This window comes from Orcinus orca, chromosome 6 (assembly GCF_937001465.1).
Source record: "Orcinus orca chromosome 6, mOrcOrc1.1, whole genome shotgun sequence".
Taxonomy (NCBI): Eukaryota; Metazoa; Chordata; class Mammalia; order Artiodactyla; family Delphinidae; genus Orcinus; species Orcinus orca.
The window spans coordinates 70772502-70792689 of record NC_064564.1 but is presented as its reverse complement, the minus strand read 5'-3'; the positions used below and the strand labels follow the sequence as shown (position 1 = coordinate 70792689).

Sequence of the window (20188 nt, the reverse complement as noted above, 5' to 3'; positions counted from 1 at the left end):
AAGTAGTCATTTTCTTCTGGGCATAAAAACAAAGTCCTACCGAGACGAGCTGAAAACAAACCCAGAACGTACAATGGCAGCAATCTTCCCACTTTTCCTCAGCTGCTGAACAGCAAATGAATGGAGTACGCCTTCCATGGGGGTGCCGTTAACCATGACCACCCTGTCATTTTCTCTGCAAATAAAACAGAAAAACGGAATGTGAAGAACTCCCATCTCATCCCTCTGAATCATTTATTTAGGAACAAATAAAAGTGGCGGATTGACCCAAAATGCTTCTTAAAGGGCTCAGCGTCTAATGACTCCTGAGGCTTAATCCATCAACTTGGTCTGAGCTCTTCTGAGGAAGGAACCCAGGAGCCACTCAGCCCACTGTGGACAGTGTCTCCTGGAAACCACCTGGGGAGAAGGACCCAAACCCACGTCCCTCCAGGAGGCACTGGATAGCAGCAAGGTTTGAGCACAAGTGGAACTTGTGTGTCAGGGCCTCCTTACCCATGGTAAACGGTGCGCTTCAGCAAGTCTACAGATCTCCCCAAAGGAGGTTGATATTCACTTGTGTTTTGGAGGGGATGAAATCAAGAGCTCGCCTCAGATTCTTAAAGAAATTTTGAGGTCACAGAACCCTAACTCTTACTTTGTCTCATCAAAAAAAAATCATGTAAACATTCTACCATGCTCTCTGTATGAAAGAATACTAACTTGGAGAGGACCATGGAGATGAAATGCCAACAGAAGCTAAATTTTGGAGCCATGTGGCCAAGGCAGCTGTGTAATTAACTTTAGATTCTGCCCTGAGAAATTATCCTAAGGGGACTCAGACATGCACCTTTTCCAATGGCATTTGCTCTTCAGACCAGAAGCCTGGCAGTTGGAAAACTTGGGTTTTCATCTGGTAAATTTCTCCAATTTCTACATCCCTCTTACAAATTAGATAATCATTAAGCAGACTATCCTCATTCTTAACGAATAAAAATGAAAATAAATATAGACAGTGTGGGTAGGCATTAGGGGAAAAAAAGAGCATGCCAATTTTACACTCGATGTTCATAAATGATTCCTAAACCCAGGAATGATAGTTACGATAGATAGTTATAACCATCTTCCTGTGGAAATTATTGCTTACCTCTATTCAAAGTCTGGATATTCCCAAAGGTTTGGGGATTGTTAAAACATGGTGTGTTATGGTCTCCATTACTGCCTGAAGACTTTTCAATATACATATATAAAATTTTCTTTTCTTTTTGAATTTTAAAAGTGCACACCACTCAAAGCCCCCTGTCTAGGGCCAACCAGTGGGCTGGCAGGGGTTGGGAGCAGGGAGTAAGGACACTCACTGAAGCAGCCCATCGGCGGGCCCACCCGGGAGCACGTCAGAAATGACGATTGATGTCTCCCCATTTTCAAAGTGTGGGTTGTCTCTGCCTCCGGACACTGCAATTCCAAATCCTCTCTTGGAATCCTGTTCATTGGGGTTAAGAGAAAAATTAAAATAAAATCCTTCTATAAGTGGTTTTCAGGATTTATTACAAGCATTCGATAAAATAAAGGTCAAACCAATAACCGGAGACAGCTCAGGAACAGAAGGCTTAAAGAAACAAGTGAGAAACAGAGTACAGCGTCATCATGGTTAGCTGACAGGTTTATAAAGGGAAATTCCTTATCTAAAAGAAACAGCCTTGTGAAAGCTGGACAAGATTGATAGCACAGACTGGAGTTATCATTAGAAGCTGGCAGGGGATGGGAAATTACATCTTCTGTCCAAATAAGGATGTGTTATTGGATTCACCAATCATACCTGTTCTCATATCCAGGCCTGAGCCAGATGGGCTGGTCACAACTGAATCTATGCTAAAACCATATTTTTAAAGAATACCTTTAACTTCCAAGTTAGGGGAGCTAGTGGTTTCACTTTCATATAGGGTCAAAAAGAAGGAAATGGATTTTAAAGATAAAATCCAAAGATGAACTTAGTTTTGAGATCTCATGAGAGAGCAAAGCATTAAATTCTTTTCTACATGCATATAAGATGGAAATACAGATTAATTAGATTCAAGATTAATAGAGAAATGTATCACAGTGAACCCAAATAATAGAGAATCCCAACTCATTTCGGTGTTTAAAAAAGCTAAGCTCCCGGATTTCATCCAGATCACAGGGGCATGTATGTGACTATCACACTAAATACAGGTTTCATTACGTAAAAATCTTCTCAGAGAATGAAAGAACCCTCACCTCAAGATAAGTTCCCACGTGGGGCCCACTGTGGCAATCGATAACAAACAGCAACACAGACAAGCTGGCTTGTTGTTCATTAATCACACGGCTTTGAATTTGGCAGTGCTATCCCCTGGTACCTGGTTTTACACAGGGAGAGCTCCATCCTCTATACCAGGCCAAAAATGTTTCTCACCTTTGCCAGTTCGGGGTCCAAACTCAAATGGTATGTGGTGGAAGGGCAGACAGAAGAGTCAGAAGATGACAAGAGGTGAAAAATAAGACCTAAAGGGGGAAGCCTCTCAACTGAAGAAATCATGATTACTGCTCCAGAAGTTTCAGCACTTGAGCACCAATCTGTGTTTTTCTACCTGGATCGATTTAATACACATTTATTCAAGAACCAAATTTGCACTGAAGTCAAGGGTTGAAGTTCATGGTTGTGATGGTCAAAGGAAAACTCTCCCTTTGAGGAACTTACAATCCATCTAAGAGGTGACAGAGACTGGAGAGACTCAGAGTGGAGAAAGAGCCATGCAGGGCCCAGGAAAAGTTAGATGCTGACCAAGGCAGCTTGATGGAATAAGCCTTTGGGATCACGAGTGCATGTCTAGCTTGACTCAACCGCACGCAAGTCACTTACAAACTCTTGGTGCTGCGCTTGTTTCGAGTGGGGCTAGCACCTATCATGCGCACCTCAAACTCTGCTGTCAGAATAAAAAGGAACAGAGCTAACATTTATTAAGCAGTGATTATGTGCTGGATTCCAAGTACTAGAAGCTCTTTGTATTACCTAATTAATTTAATCAAGAGGGGCAATACCTGTGAAATACCTTTAAAAATTAAGTAAAATACACTTCCATGTGATCTTATTTCTACTTTCAACCCCACTGTGGGGAGGGGGCTGTTGTTTAAAATCTGATTAATTCGGAACCTATTAATATAATCAGGAGTGAGACAAAGACTACAACCCATGTCTCCTGAGTGCTAAACTAACATTTTAAAATTAGTCTGGGGAACTCCCCGGCGGTCCAGTGGTTAGGACTCCAAGCTTCCACTGCAGGGGCACGGGTTCATTCCCTGGTCAGGGAACTAAGACCCCTCATGTGTGCGGCACAGCCAAAAAACATTTTTTTTAAATTAAAAAAAACGTTTTTTCAGTTTGGACTTAAAACTCACTGAGGGAATAAGTTACAAATGCTATAATTAAAATTACAAAAGTTGTAGAAGCTACCTCAACGTCCTTAAACGGAACAGATTATTTCCATTCCTCCCTTCCTTTCCCCTCTTTTTTCATAAACTATTCTATCTGGAGACAGGTGAATAATTAATTAACCTCAATACATTAATTAACCTCTATAATTTTCTATACTATACAGACCTTAGCCAAAAAAATAACAACATGCAAATCCTTGTCAATGCAATAACTGTGTTTGTGTAAAAATAAATAAGATCCATGATCTGTTGTGGTATACATATACAATGGAATATTACTCAGCCATAAAAAAGAATGAAATAATGCCATTTGCAGCTACATGGATGGACCTAGAGATTATCACACTAAATGAAGTAAGTCAGACAGAGAAAGACAAATATCATATGATACCACTTATATGTGGAATCTAAAAATGATACAAATGAACTTATTTACAAACTTGAAACAGATACACAGACATAGAAAATAAACTTATGGTTACCAAAGGGAAAAGGGGAGGGAGGGATAAATTAAGAATTTGGAATTAACAGATACACACAACTATATATAAAACAGATAAAGGTCCTACTGAACAGCACAGGGAACTATATTCAATATCTTGTAGTAACCTATAATGGAAAGGAATCTGAAAAAGTGTTTGTGTGTGTGTGTGTGTGTGTGTGTGTGTGTGTGTGTGTTTAATGAATCACTTTGCTGTATACCTGAAACATTGTAAATCAACTATACTTCAATTTAAAAAAAAGATCCATGATCTGTAAACTCAAGAACAGACTGTAGCAGATATGACATGTGTAGTACTCACCTTCTGTAGGGTCACAGTGTATTGTTCCCATATCAACTCCTCCATGCCTGGGGCCTGTTTTAGAAAAATCAAAACCAATTTGATTAAAAACACAAACATTTCAATGTTAGAAATAAAACTATAATTCAAAATGTCTCCATAGAAAGGCCAGCTCACACATTCTATACACCAAAGAGTGGGTATTTTTTAGGAACATTATACTACCTATTATATTTTCAAATATACTCTCCTTGAATGAAATGGCAAACTTAACAATACTAGAAAATTAGAGAAAAACATAGGGAGAGATGTACCCTAAAAAGAATGAAATATTAGGGACTTCTCTGGCAGTCCAGTGGTTAAGACTCTGCACATCAAATGCAGGGACCACGGGTTCGATCACTCCTCAGGGAGCTAAGATCCCACATGCCGTGCAGCATGGCAAAAAGAAAAAAAAAAAGAACGACTAGAATACTAAGTGTTGAGCTTTTTTACTATCACCACTCCAAAACACTGTCATGATAAAAGCCCTTATCTAGAGTTGCAAACAGATATACTTTCATTCCTTAAAAAAAAAAAAAATCTCCCTTCCTCCAGTCAAAGGTGACCTCCTAGGCAAGTTTCATGCATTTTTGTGTGTGGGGGCGGGCGGGGGGATGCCCACGCTGTGCAGCTTGTGGGATCTTAGTTCCCTGACCAGGGATCGAACCCGGGGCCATGCCAGTGAAAGTGCTGAGTCCTAACCACTGCACCACCAGGGAACTCAAGTTTTATGGATTTTTATGTCTAAAGGAATCCTTGGCCTTATCACAGAGACTGCCAAATTGTGTAATCTGTGGGACCCCTTGGCCTTTTCTCCACCAGTATTGTGGGTGTGAAAGATGATGATGCCAGCATAAAGACCACTGGGCTTCAGTTTCTGACAGTATTCTAAAATAGATGTTTAGAGCTTCCCTGGTGGCACAGTGGTTGAGAGTCCGCCTGCCGATGCTGGGGACACGGGTTCGTGCCCCAGTCCGGGAGGATCCCACATGCCGCGGAGCGGCTCGGCCTGTGAGCCATGGCCGCTAAGCCTGCGCGTCCGGAGCCTGTGCTCCGCAACGGGAGAGGCCACAACAGTGAGAGGCCCGAGTACCGCAAAAATATAAAAAATAAAAAAATAAAAAAAAATAGATGTCTAGACAAACCTGAAAACAGTGGACATCATTCAATAATAATAATTCATTAAATGCAGGCTGCCTTTGAGGGGAAATCCTTAAAGGCAAGAAATGCCAAGAAAGCTCAAAGCCAGAGAAATAAGGCAGCACTGAAGCAGGCATTTCAACAGGAGTCCGGGAAAAGAGAAACTGTAGGCTCCAAACAGGGTGGAGATCAGATCAGAGTGAATGTATTTGGGGCAAAAACACTATCAGGCAATGGAGACAGCAGGGACAGTCGCCTGCCTACCTTATTCTTGGCTCTGGGTAGAGTGGAAATAACTAAAAATATCTCCATGGAGAATTCCTGTATCAATAGACCTGTACTCACTCAGGTTTGAGGCTGAAATTCATATTACAGATGTGACCACACCCTCCCCCCTCCCAAACCCTCACACTCAAAGTGGTACTGCATTGGTAGCACCACCCAGGTACATGGAGAAGAATGAAATTCTCCCCTAGAAACACATTAAAACACAGGCTTCAGAGAATCCCTCAGATAAGCATTTGAGGAACACGAGTTCACAATTTAAACACACACACAAAGCAAGTGAGAGTTAAAAGAAACAAAAAACTGCAGAATCAAAGACTATAAATATTGGAAATATAACCACAGACCAAAAAAAGGATGTATAATATTTCATATGTTTGTTTATCATAAGAAGTTAAAAGGGGAAATTAAAAGTATAATGAAAGCACAAGAGAACATCAAAAATAACCAAGCCGGACTTCCCTGGTGGCGCAGTGGTTAAGCATCCGCCTGCCAATGCAGGGGATACGGGTTCCAGCCCTGGTATGGGAAGATCCCACATGCCATGGAGCAACTAAGCCCGTGTGCCACAACTACTGAAGCCCGCGCACCTAGAGCCCATGCTCCACAACAAGAGAAGCCACCACAATGAGAAGCCCGCACACCGCAACGAACAGTAGCCCCTACTCGCCACAACTAGAGAAAGTCTGCATGCAGCAATGAAGACCCAACACAGCCAAAAATAAATAAATAAATTTATTTTTTAAAAAAATGACCAAGCAAATCTAAAGAAAAAATTCTAGAAATACAAAAATATAATAAAATTAACACATTTTTGACGGGAGACATATTATGGCCACAGGAGTTAGTTTCTGCAAAAATCCCCCAGTCAATAATGTATTAAATTTAAAAAATGGATTAAACCACATATGACACATGGTTGAAGGCAATAATGAATTAGAAGAAAGATGTGAAGAAATTACCCAGAATACAGCACAAAGCATTAAAAAAGTGGGACACCTGAAAGAAATTAAGAGTGAGAAAGTCGTACAATGTTTCTAAGATTTCCTGAAGGAGATGATAAGAGAGTGTGGGAGAGATGCAATACTCAAAGTCACAACAGCTCTTCAGGACTTGATGATTTTTCAGGTTCAAGAAGGCTTATACATCACAAGCAGGGTAAATTCAAAAAGAAAGAAAACCACTTTGAAATTCATGGTAATCTTACTGTAGAAAAAGATACAGAGATGAGAGCATATAGGTAGAAGAGGTTACAAAAGAGCAAAGAGAATAAGAGCTGACTTTGAAACAGCAATAATGAAAGGCTGAACTCGGTAGAACAGTATCTTTAAAACAGTATCTGTTGATTTAGGGGCAGAAAGACATATTTTTTTTAAAACAAAAATTGGGAAAGGTTATCACAAGCAATAAAAGAACTTCCAAAGGATAAATTTAAGAAAGGAATAATCCCAGCAGGAAGACCTAAGACGCAAGAAGGAATGTAAGCCTGGACATATATTGGCTGTATGCAACTAATCAATATAATAACGTATGATTTGTGAGAGTTAAACAAATAAGACAGAAGTAGAACACTGGGCAACATAGCATGTAAATCCAGAAGACTTAAACATGATTTAATTATTCAAGAGTAGAGTTAAACTGTAGATTAATTTTGAATTTCACTGGGTAAAGCCCACATGTTAAATTTTCTGGCATATATAAGTTCCAAGATAGCAGAGAGGAAAATAAAATGAAAACAAAGCAAAACAAAAGTCAATCCAAAAGCAGGCAGAAGAGACAAAATGGGAAATTTAGAAAAAGCAGGGCAAATACAAAACAAACTGTGACTGCAGAAATGAATATAGAAGAATATAGAAGAGTAATCACAATAAATATAAAGACAGATGGTCAAGATGGACTAAAAACAAGTAGATCCTGCTACATTTTTTTTAAACAGAGAATATCTAAAACATAAGGACACAAAGGAAAGGAATCTAATTATATGAATAAAAAGCCTTGCTGTACTTATTATATACAAATAATTTAAGAAAAACTATTTCCTTTACATTAAAATTTTAAAAAAATCAACTGTGCCATTCCTGCACTGCTACTAATGACAGAGAAAAGAATCAAAACACGTCCAGATAATGTGTCCCTGTTTTACCCAGTTAACAAACTCTTAGGCTTGGGGGGGAAAGACGTTTAGCACAAAAGGCAATTCTAATAACTGATATATTGGAGCAGATAATTTATCCTTTGATAGAACGGGATTAGGAAAAGGCAATTTTGTTTGTATGTAGAGAAGAAAGATGAGCCAGCCACTCTTGAGTAGCTATAACTGATTACTCAAATTGAGAGGAATTTATAGTCTTTTAGTTCCCTCCTCCCTCTATGTACTCACTTTAGGGACATTTCCCTGGTTAGTACCATCTGGCTCCAAGAACTCTTGAGAGATTTAAAAATAGAATTCAGGGCTTCCCTGGTGGTGCAGTGGTTGAGAGTTCGCCTGCTGATGCAGGGGACACGGGTTCAATCCCTGGTCGGGGAAGATCCCACATGCTATGGAGCAACTAAGCCCATGCGCCACAGCTACTGAGCCTGCGATCCAGAGCCCGCGAACTACAACTACTGAGCCCGCGCGCCTAGAACCTGTGCTCCGCAACAATAGAAGTCACCATAATGAGACGCCCGCGCACCGCAACAAAGAGTGGCCCCGCTCACCGCAACTAGAGAAAGCCCATATGAAGACCCAACTCAGCCAAAAAAACAAAACAAAACAAAACATAAACAGGGCTTCCCTGGTAGTGCAGTGGTCGGGCCCTGGTCGCGGAGGATCCCGCATGCCGCGGAGCAGCTGGGCCCGGGCGCCACGGCTGCTGAGGCCCACAAGCCTGGAGCCCGTGCTCCACCACAAGAGAGGCCACCGCAATGAGAAGCCTGCGCACCACAATGGGGAGTGGCCCCCGCTCTCCACAACTAGAGAAGGACCACGCGCAGCCGCGAGGACCCAACACGGCCAAAGATAAATAAATAAAATAAATAAATTAATTTTTTTAAAAAATTGTGACTTAAAAAAATACATAAATAAGTAAATTTAAAACAACAAAAAAAAAGGATTTTTTCTTAAAGGGAAATAGTAAGCAGAAACCCAGCTGATCAGAACTGAGCATCTCTTTCCATTTCCAGAGAATACCTCCTAACTTCTTGGCACCTTCGGTTTTCAAAGTGGCTTTTGTACAACCAATCCACTATCACCCGGAAGTGACCTTACTAGCATGTATGTTTTCCAAGTTTCTTCTCTGCTCTTCACTATACCTTAAAGCTGACAAATTTCAACAAAGTGAATTACTCTGTAAGTTGTGGTAAAATAAATACAGTTGCCAACTCCTCTTTGAATATAGCTATTCTCCCGTATATTAAGAAAAACAGCACACAGTACCCTGCCCCAAAAATGTATTTAAAAGTCATCAGAAAAGAACCAGTACCATGACAATGACCCCTAGGATTGGGCAGTGCTATAGGGTGGAGGGGAGCACAATGTCCAAAAAGAGAGTGACATTTAGATTAAATGAATCAACACAATGAAATACATAGGCACTGAAATACTCATTTAACTTCTGTCCATTTTTAAAGTTTTTTCTTTATGATGCCTGTGTTTTCAATTAGAAAGAGAGAATTCGTTGGTTTTTTTGTTTTGTTTTTTTTTGCTGTACGCAGGCCTCTCACTGTTGTGGCCTCTCCCGTTACGGAGCACAGGCTCCGGACGCGCAGGCCCAGCGGCCATGGCTCACGGGCCCAGCCACTCCCGGACCGGGGCATGAACCCGCGTCCCCTGCATCGGCAGGTGGACTCTCAACCACTGCGCCACCAGGGAAGCCCAAAAATTCGTTTTGTATTTTCAGGTCTGCCTGCTGTTGGTAGAAGCAGTGGGAATATAAATTGGTATAAACCCTCCAGGGGGCAAATTATTAATATGTCTCAAAATGTAAAATCTACGTACCGTTTGATCAATCAATTCCACTTCTAGGAATTTATTCTACAGAAATATTTGCACAAGTGCACAAAGATATACATATAAATTTGTTTACAGCTGCTTATAATTTTTAATAGATAATCAGTGAAATGTCCAACAACAGATTGGTTACATATATATATACCTATACTTAAATGTCTATTGAGGGGGAAAATCAAGACACAAAACATCAGTTTGTTTCTGTTTTTTATTTCCCTGATATATTTATTTTTATAAGCATACAGGGAAAAGACTGGAAGAGTAAATACCAAAAAATATTAAATCTCCCCAGGAGTTGTGGTATGGCAGAGAATATTTTTATGAGTTCAGTGCTTTTAGAATAAATGTCAAAAATAAAAACAGCAAACTCTCCATTAAAAGTTTTGGATTTAAAATTTTTTATCATTTAGCAAAATAAGTGCATTACTACAAAATTTATTTTCAAAATGTTGTCCAAGCACCTGGCTTTTGAAATTCACTGTTCTTCCTTAATAAGATTATACTGTCTTTAAGCATCCCTGTGCTGCCTGCAGTAGTAATTTAAATTCGATTTGGCAGAGAAAGGATGAATCCCTTACCACTACCATGCCAACAGGACTGAATCAAATTTTTAATCAATCAGACCTTGCCAGGTGCCAAAGACTTCACCAACTTGTCATGAAACTGCTCAGATTATAAGAGACTTCTTCTTACCTAGGGTTAATGGGTTGTGACACAAACCACTGACTACTTAAATATAATATTAAAAGAATATATTAAGTGATAAATTTTAAATCTTAATTTTAAAGGTGAGGAAATTAGAGTAAAATAAATTTTAATAGTGCCTTTGAGAATTAAAAGTACACCACGCTGTATTTAGCCCACAAAGCTGTGACTTTTTTACAAAGTCTCAGAGAAAACCCTTTATTCATTCATTCATTCATTCATTCACTTATTCACTCACTCACTCACTCAAAAATATTTACTGAGTATCCATTATGTGCCAAGTATGTGGTTTGTGGCACCTGGACTACACTGGTAAAAAAAAACAGCCAAAGCCCATGTAGAGCTTATCAACCACAGGTGTGCCCCGAAAAGCCAATCACTGAAAGTCTGCCTCAACTATATACTATCTTTCCAGAAACACAGACACCCCACACAATCACACATATTCCCCAGAAAATCAGCTCCGGGTACATGGCCGGGGACAGCCTACTGGCGTGCAGCAACTCAGCTGACAGCTGAGATCAGGCCTTTCGAACTGGGCCAACAGGCTTGGGCCCCACCCAACCTGTGCTGGGCTGTGCAGAGATCAGAGAATTGCTGTCAATATTTACACTGCATGAATGCCGGCAGGGAGCTGCTTAGCCTTTGGAGAGCTTTACAAGCACACATATATCAGAGTAAAGGTACGCGTATTCACAACGCAGTGATTCCTCTCCTGCGCAGGGGCCTGAGAACAATGTGCCAGTATGTGCACATAGATCCACATAGAGAGTATTCACAGCAGCAATGTTTGAACAGCCCAAACCTGGAGACAACCCAAACGGTCTCTCAAGAGCAAAAGTGACAAATAAATTGTGATATACTATTAAAATGCAATGTTATACTGCAATGAAAATAAACTAGAGCCACACACCTACAACACAGATGCATCTCAAACATCATATGGAGTGAAAAACATCCCAGAAGAATTTAGAGAGTGTGCTATCAGTTTTATATAATTCAAAGAGCAAACACTGTTTCATAAAAATGTGAATATTCTTAATATAGCCTTGTACACTTAAGAATGACTAAAACGATAAGTTTTATGTTATGCGTTTTCTATTACAATGGAAAAAAAATCAAACAAAACCAATCTTTTGTTTAGAGATGTTTGTGTGTATGTATGTGTACGTGACCTGGGGTGAGGCAGAGGAGTGAGAAGGGACCTTGGGTCCATTTTGGTGGAGGGTTCATGGGTATGTGTGATGGGCTCATGGGTATATTTTATAATTATGCTTTATGATTTAGACACGTAATTCTCTGATATGTACCGAACATTTTGTAAGTTAAAAAGCAGAGGGGAGGGCTTCCGTGGTGGCGCAGTGGTTGAGAGCCCGCCTGCCGATGCAGGGGACGCAGGTTCGTGCCCTGGTCCGGGAAGATCCCACATGCCGCGGAGCGGCTGGGCCCGTGAGCCATGGCCGCTGAGCCTGCGCGTCCGGAGCCTGTGCTCCGCAACGGGAGAGGCCACAACAGTGAGAGGTCCGCGTGCCCCCGCCCTCCCAAAAAAACAAAACAAAAAGCAGAGGGGAAAGTGGGGCGGGTTCATGAGTGAACAAAGGGTACTCAATGATTCCTGGCCCAAGGACCTCATACCAAATATTTGTTAATGCAGTACAGACTTTGCAAAGCCAAAGAGCAGAAGAAAGTGTGACCGTTTGGACTGGAGGAGGGCAGGGTGGGGATCGTAGCAGTAATTTGAGAGGTGCATGAAGGCAGGCGAGGTGGAGGAGAGGCTAGCTCTAAGGGAGCAGCAGGCTGCAGAAGATGCCAAGTCTCCTTTTCACCCCAAGAGTCAACATTCCAGCAGCAGGAGGACCTCCGCTTCCCCGCATCACTTTCACTTTTCCTGTAAGTAGTGTGAATAAACACCCCCACAAAATTGTAATGACTCATTCCTAGACAACACAGGAAGATAAAAGGGGGCCAATTTTTTTCTTTTTTACCATAAATAAAACACTGTGTTAGCAGTAAGGTATTTACATGCAGAATGAGAAAGGGACAAACACAAACAGTTATTCGATCTTTTAAAAAATATTCTCTAGTTGTTATAAAGTTTCTTTCCTTTGAAAAATCTTGGCCAAACAGGTAAATCCCATATTTTACATAAAGAATATGGAAACGTGTTAAAAACCAACCAGAAGGCAAACACCAAAAGTCTTCACTGCCCCAACAGGAAATCTTTAAGCTTTTTGTCTACAAATTGTTGCTTCCCAGTGATGGAGGGTCAGAGCCAAAGCTAAAGATTGATCAACATCTGCCCATAAGGTACATGTTTGATAAAAATCCCACCCACCATAAAAGTAAACACTTACACATGTTATAGTGCTACAGATGTTCAAACTATAAAAGGAAAAACAGAACAAGGGAAAAGCTTTTTTTCTATCATTTAGAATCTGAGATATAAGAGTATTTTTAAAAAGAATAAGAATATACATTTCTGCAGGATAAGGAAGCAAAAAGTTTTTTCCCCAAACAAGAAATTACAATTACCCAAATACAAACAAACTATTAAGTTACCCCCAGGAAGCAACACCGTGCTTGCAGATTCCCAACACATGGAAAACAGCAGCCTTTGATTCAGAAACCCCATAAGAGGCTACCAGTTTTGCATACGTCTGCTAAAAATAATACAAGTATTTTAAAAACCCACCAATGACTACAATCTGCATCTCACAATTTGTTACTGAAAGCTGCCAGAAGCACAAATAAAGCAAAGGAAAAAGGAACCACTGTGAGAAGGCTCCCCCCCACCCAACTTCCCACAAAAGAAAGGTCAGGAAAGAAAAGGGGGAGAGCTTATAGAGGGACTCACATGGACTTTCAATCTCCCCAACTTTTTAACAGCCTGGATCCACATCCTCTGGAGGACCTGAGTGGTCTTCATGGCCCCTGGAGGTTAAGCAACCAGACCACTGCCTACATCCCAGGCTGCTCACCCATTGCCATCACTCCACGTGGTTACGTAAGGCAGATACAATAGTGGCCCACATTGCCAGCAAATCCTGTTGTCATCTCTCAGTGACACATCCCTACAGCAGGGACGCCAAACGCTTTGAAAAGCACGACTTGTGAGGAGAAAAGAAAGCAGTCTGGATTTGCACCGCTCTTTTAGCTTTCTTTTCCTCCCTCTCTCCTGTGCCAGGGAACCAGAGAACTGGAGTAAATATTCCTTTTAGACATGCAGAATGATTCAATATCCAAGTAGAAATTATTAAGTAAGTAGGGCATTCTAGAGACACGTAGAGAAGTTTTATTTACATAGATACTCCCATACACACACATACGAACACACACACACACACACACACACAAGAAAAGCATAAACTGGCTGAACAGCTACTGGTAATGTTTCAGAAGAACGGAATTGCTACTGTTACCTAGAAAATTAAAAGGCATGAAGATAAGAAGTTGCTCATCCTTGGAGATACATAAATCTGTACTTGGGCTGCTGGTGCAGCTCAGAGCCACCGCAGGGACAGAATGCTCAGGAAGCAGAGCTTCTTCCTCTCTCTCCCCCTTCTGTAAATTTCGAAGATAAAAGAATAACAAAGCGCCCTGCTATCCATTTCTCTCTCTGTCTTTACCACTTGTGGGGGTGGGGTGGAAAAGCACATTTTGGGTTTCTGAACAGCTGAGGAAGACTGTATGGGATACCGGGGGTTTGAAAGTTGGACTTGGGATTTTGGAAGCATGGTCTCAGGGAGCTGGGGGTCCTTTTCACTACCACAGTGTATGTGACACCAATGGGCCAGAGCGAGTGAGAGTGAGCCCCCTGACTTATTTAAGGTTGAGATGTGAAATAAATGTGGACCACGAGATGCAGACCATATAGGAAGCAACTTGAAGCAGACGCAAGGACGTGAGTTTTAAAGGCAGACGATCTGGGGGCAATCTCTGTTCCGTCACTTAGCTGTGGGCCTGGGATAATCTGTCTCCTTCACGAAATGGGGATAACACACCTACACCTTGGAGGGCGAATGTCAGCCTGGGATGAGGCAACCTTTCCCTACAAAGTGCACTGCTGAACGGGCACTCGAACACGTTCACGTCCTTCCCTTGGACTCTACAAGAGTAAGTCCTTCAGAAGTGTTGGGACAGCAAAATAGGATAGGAAATGAATGAAAGTTTGTTTCAAATCTTACACTGGGCAGGGCAGGGAGGACAAAGGAGTCCCACTGAAGCAGGACCCTTAGAAGCCGAGGGGATTCTCAGGACGCGACCCCGGCTGACCAGCCAGGACCAGCCCAGGGCCCCAGGCGCAGAGAAGCAAGGACAGAGGGCACAAAGCAGCTCACTCCTTTACTGTGACTGTCCTTAGTAAACACTCCTGCTTCCCCGAAGAGGAAATAAACACTTCTTTCCCTTACATTTATGCATATTGCCCAGAACTCATAGGCATCCCACAAGTTACAAATTCCAGATTCTTCTTCTATGATTTCCAAAAGTCACAGTCTCTGCCATCGCTCACTCTTTTTTAAAAATTGTGCTAAAAAAACTGCATAACATAAAATGTATCATCTTAACCATTTCTAAGTGTTCAGTTCAGTAGTGTTAGGTCCGTTCACGTTGTTGTGAATCTCCAGAACTTTCTTGTTGCCAATCTCCAGAACTTTTTCATCCGGCAAAACTGAAACTCTATACCCATTGAACAACTCCTCATTCCTTCTCCTCTCAGCCCCTGGCAACCACTATTCTACTTTCTGTTCCCATGAATTTACTCTGAATATCTCACGTAAGTGAAATCATACAGTATTTGACTTTTTTGGTCTGGTTTATTTCATTTAGCATAATGTCCTCAAGGTTCATCCTTGTAACATGTGTCAGCCTTTCCTTCCTTTTTAAGGCTGAATAATATTCCACTGTATACATATGCCATATTTTATTTATTCATCCACCAATGGACACTTGGGTTCCTCTCACCTCTTGGCTATTGTGAATAATGCTGCTATGAATGGAGGTGTGCACATATACTAATTCTTTACTCACTCATTCAACAAATGTTTACCAAGTACAATATGCCAGACCTTGAGGATCAAATGAAGATCAAATCATACACAGCGCTGCCTTCAGGAAGTCTGACAGCAGCTAGCACCTGACCTACCTGGCTGAGTGGGGAGTGGGAGGTGTTTCTCATGAGCAAGGGACATTGAGATGAGGTCTGTAGAGTGAATACAATTGGGGATGGAGTGGGGTTGTGCAGGACCCAGAGAACAGCACAGGGCAAAGACCCTGAAAAAAGAAAGGCAGGAGGGGCCGCTAGTGAAAAGGCCATCAGAACCCCTGCAGCCTGTTCTGATGAGCAGCTATTCTACCAGTGGCGTCAAAAGGACACTTTGTGGTGAACAGCTGCCACCATGAGAAGATCTCAATAGTTTAGGGATACCTTTTCCAAGATTCCTAACTTCCATAGTCACATATTCGAGAAACATCTACCGAGCAACTAGACACCCGCCCTGTGGATAAAAGAAAAATTACCCTACATCATCACCCTCGGGCAGTCACAGTCCAGTGGGGAACTGGGACACATAAACAGTAATCACAAGTCAATGCAACTACAACAGCAGACGAATATACAAGGCTCATTCATTCAACGAATATTCCCCAAGAACCCAGCACGTGTCAGACACTGCTGTAGATGCTGGGGGGAATACAACCCAGTGTCCTCCCCCTCACCGGGAGGATTTTAACGGAGATAACAGACAAGTAAACATATATTATAATCTCCAGTAGCAGTAAATGCCATGGGATGCGACATTGGAAAGAATGAATCATAAGAAAATCTGGACCTCTCTCCAAGGAGAGGGAACAGCAGATGCAAAGGTCATGAGGTGAGAAACAAGCTTATAATCATGAAAGAAAAAAGGCTACATGGGGCTGGAGCAAGGCGACCCCTGAAGTAATGGCAGGTATATACAATGTGAAATTGATGGCATGAATGCGTGTTATTAACCGGGATGGGAGGTCTGCAGTGGATGGAAGTGTGCCCCAGTGGCAGGGGAGGCCCTCCTGCGTTCTACGTGAGCTCAGTGCTGAATGATGACTAACTTGTCGGGTGGGTGGATGACTTGGGGAGGGAACTGCAGAGCAGGAGGGATAATCTGTAAGGTGTGTGCAAGACACTGCAAGCACTCGGTGTGGCTGGGAAGTAAGCTGTTTAATAACACACATGGGATGCTACGTCCTCAGCACGGACAGATGTGTTAAATAACTTAATTACAGCTTGGGAGTCTTAAAACACACAGCCATCCTGGAAACAGGAGACCAGACGGCTATGGGAACTGGAACAACTGGAACGGAAGGAAGCCATTAACACTCAGCAGGCACCTCGCCCATGGCTCTCAGTTTGTCACTGATGCCCACAACCCTGTGAGTTAGCTACGACTGTCTCCATTCTACAAACAGGAAAGCTGAAGCCGTAATTCACACAGTTAACGCTGTCAGATACGGATGTGAGGCTGGAGCCCCACCCCAGATTTGATTCCTTTTCTATGTGTAGAATGTGATGTGTGCTTTGCACACAATAAGCCCTTGATAAATGTTATGTGGACACCTCATAAGGAAGGAAATAAAAGGAGAGAGGAAGAAAGCAAGTAAGACAGAAGGAGCACAAAGTGAAATCATCAAGGTTCCCAGGAGGCTCTATACAGCAGACATGAAATCTTGGGAGACCACCACCAGGATAAACTGGGCTAATGGTTACCTGCACCAGGATTCCTATGGTGTTTTGTTTTTGTTTTTGTTTTGGTACGCGGGCCTCTCACTGTCGTGGCCTCTCCCGTTGCGGAGCACAGGCTCCGGACGCGCAGGCTCAGCGGCCATAGCTCACGGGCCCAGCCGCTCCACGGCATGTGGGATGTTCCCGGACCGGGGCACGAACCTGCGTCCCCTGCATCGGCAGGCCGACTCTCAACCACTGCACCACCAGGGAAGCCCCCTATGGTGTTTTTATGCTGTGTCCAGTATGTCATTTTAGAAGGCATCTCAAGAGAGAGTATAAACAAACAGCCAGCCAGCCTCAGGATGGGTGGGCAAACCATAGCCCACCTACCTCTAGCTGATCACAGGGCTTTTGTGTTTCACCCTCCCCCCACCCTTCCCCCAGGAAATTGGTCTTATTTTAATGGCTGTGAATTAGTCAAAATTCTCTTCACCAGACCCAGTTGTGAAACACCCGTCAAATAAGTACACAGGAACCCCTTTTCCCTAGAAAAGGCAAAAAACTGCTCTTCCTAAAATGAGTAGTTTTTAAAATTATAAACCAAGTCTTTGGCTTCAAGGCACCTGCCTGTGTCTCTTCAAAACCAAACCCTTCCTGGTAGCAGTAAACTAGTAAGCAGTGAGTTAAACAACCCCTTATGTAATTCTTGGTTTCCAAAAAAAAAATCTTTCATAGTTTATTTCATAAGTATTTCATGTTCAAATGCGATTACAATGTCACCACTAGCTCCTTACCCTCCCTTCACAACTCACGAAGGTGAGCGCTGACAGGGAACAACTAGTGCGCACGGTGTGCTTATAGCACACAACTCACAGCTGACACAGCCTGGGTGTGACCAGGGTTAAAGAAAAAAGCTACACACAGAAGTTTAAAGAGGGATTCTTGATAGCTCAACAGAATTCACAGGATTAGATTCTGGAGTTATTGCTGATGGGTACCAGAGTATCTACCTAAGGTAAAATTTCAGTGCATATTTAAGGAAATAATAGAGAACTGGGAGAGGATGACAGTATTCCTAGGGATGCAATCTGCAGTTTTGAAAGCAGCTGTGCTGAAAGGCACAAAGCAATGAACCCAGACTCCCAGGAAGACACTTCCAGCCAAGACTCTGCCCCTCCCAACTGATCCATGACCTTGGGCACCCACTCAATTCCATTGCCACTTGGTGAAAACAAGTATATCATCATCTGTTTCACAGGGTGAAATGAAGCAAACTCCCACAAAAACACTGTAAAATCCAGGCCAGTAAACCTTCAATGGGGAGGTGGGGTTGTCATAAATACCCCTGACAATGGCAGCCACATAACATGGTGGGAATAGCCCTGTAGGTCACTGCACATGCCTGGGTCCAAGTTCATCTCTCACACACTCTATAAGCTCTGTGACCTTGAGCAGTTTGCTTGTTGAGGCTCAGTTGCCTCATCTATAAAATGGGCTCAAAATCCCTACCCTATTATAATTGTTGTGAGGACTGAATGGAGTAATGCTTGTGAAGAGCCTTGCCCATTGCCATCACACAATTACCACTCTCCGTAAAGGTCTCCACCATTAGTTCTGCAGCAGCAATGCAAGGTGACCACTCCCAAGTAAGAAACTGTTTTCTTTCTCCCAGAAGAAATCATACTCTCCCAGAGTATGATTAACTACAATAAGAACGCATATGGAAGCCAAGGGAAATGAAAATATATGTCCACACAAACACCTGTACACAGACGTTCACAGCAGCACTACTTATCATAGCAGAAAAGTGGAAACCATTCAAATGTCCATCAAATAATAAATGGGTAAACAAAGTGTGGTATATGCATAGAATCGACTATTATTCAGCCTATTAAGGAAAGAAATACCAATACATGCTCCAACAAGGATAAACCTTGAAAACATTATTAAAGAAGCCAGAGGCATACTATTTTGAGAAATCACAAAATATTATGATTGCATTTATGTAAAATGTCCAGAAGAGGCAAATCCATAGAAACCAAACGTAGACTAGTGGTTGCCTAGGAACAGGGGGATACGGGGAGAAATGCGGGGTGACTGGCTAAATGCGTACAGGGTTTCCTCTTTGGGGTGATGAAGATGTTCTAAAATTGATATGGTGTTGGTTGCACAACTCTGTAAATATACTAAAAACCACTGAATTGTATACTTTTATTTTGTGAACTATATCAATACAGCTTTTTTTTTTTTTAAATTTAAAGAATGCATCATGGATTCTGCAGTCAGAAAGTGGGGATTCTTTTTTTTCTTTTTTGGCTGCGCTTACGGGATCTTAGTGGCTTACGGGATCTTAGCGGCTTACGGGATCTACCAGGGATTGAAGCTGGACCCTCAGCAGTGAGACGGCGGAGGCCTAACCACTGGACTGCCAGGGAATTCCCAGAAAGTGGGGATTCTAATCCTTGCTCCACCACTTCCATTACTTAACTTCTCCTTGCCTCAGTTTCCCCCATCTGTAAAGCAGTGGTAGTCACAAGACCCACTCCCCTAGAGCTGTTGTGAGAATTTAATCAGGTAGTTCATGTACAGAACTCAGGGTGGTGCTGCACACACACAACCAATGCTCTGCCACTTTCAGCTATTATCATTATCATAATTATTGGACTCATTTTACAGAAAAGAAGACTGAAGTCAGAGAAATAAAGTAACTTGTTTGAGGTTATACAAGTTAAAGGTGGCAGAGGATAGATTCTAACCCTTGTCAGTGTGGCTACAAAGCCTGTATCCTTTCGACTGAAGTACATTGCCTCTTTCACTATACAGCGATTGTGCCTTTCAGAACCTACCCATGAGTGATGACTGGTCCCTGGCCTTGAAACCAACCAACCAACCAACCAAAAAAAAAAAAAAAAGCCATAGTTGTTGGTGCTTGGGCACCAGACCTGCAACGGATCCAATCACTCTGACAACTCAGAACATCTTAAAAAGCATGATGGTCACTTTCAAGCAGTTGGCCTGGGTTCAGTCAATCCAGCTCAGTAACTCTTCCTCAGTGACTTGGTAAGAAGAGAGTGCAGGAAGGGAATAGGGTCGGACTTTATTTTGTTTCAT

At 42.2% G+C, this 20188-nt stretch overlaps 1 protein-coding gene across 5 annotated transcripts in view; it reads right to left on the bottom strand.

Moving 5' to 3' along the window:
* The window catches only part of TJP2 (tight junction protein 2), a 132427-nt gene that overhangs the window by 39594 nt on the left and 72645 nt on the right, over positions 1-20188 (bottom strand). For 3 of the 5 annotated variants that reach the window (XM_033440216.2, XM_004276415.3, XM_033440215.2), the window contains exons 3-5: positions 4236-4289; positions 1338-1462; positions 73-175 (exon numbers count right to left, since the gene is read on the bottom strand). In XM_033440216.2, the coding sequence (XP_033296107.1) occupies positions 73-175; positions 1338-1462; positions 4236-4280 (273 nt within the window). In that variant the 5' untranslated portion in view covers positions 4281-4289. Of the gene's footprint in view, positions 1-72; positions 176-1337; positions 1463-4235; positions 4290-13231; positions 13344-20188 lie in introns of those variants that run through there. The other 2 variants (XM_004276416.3, XM_033440213.2) reach the window with 2 other exon arrangements.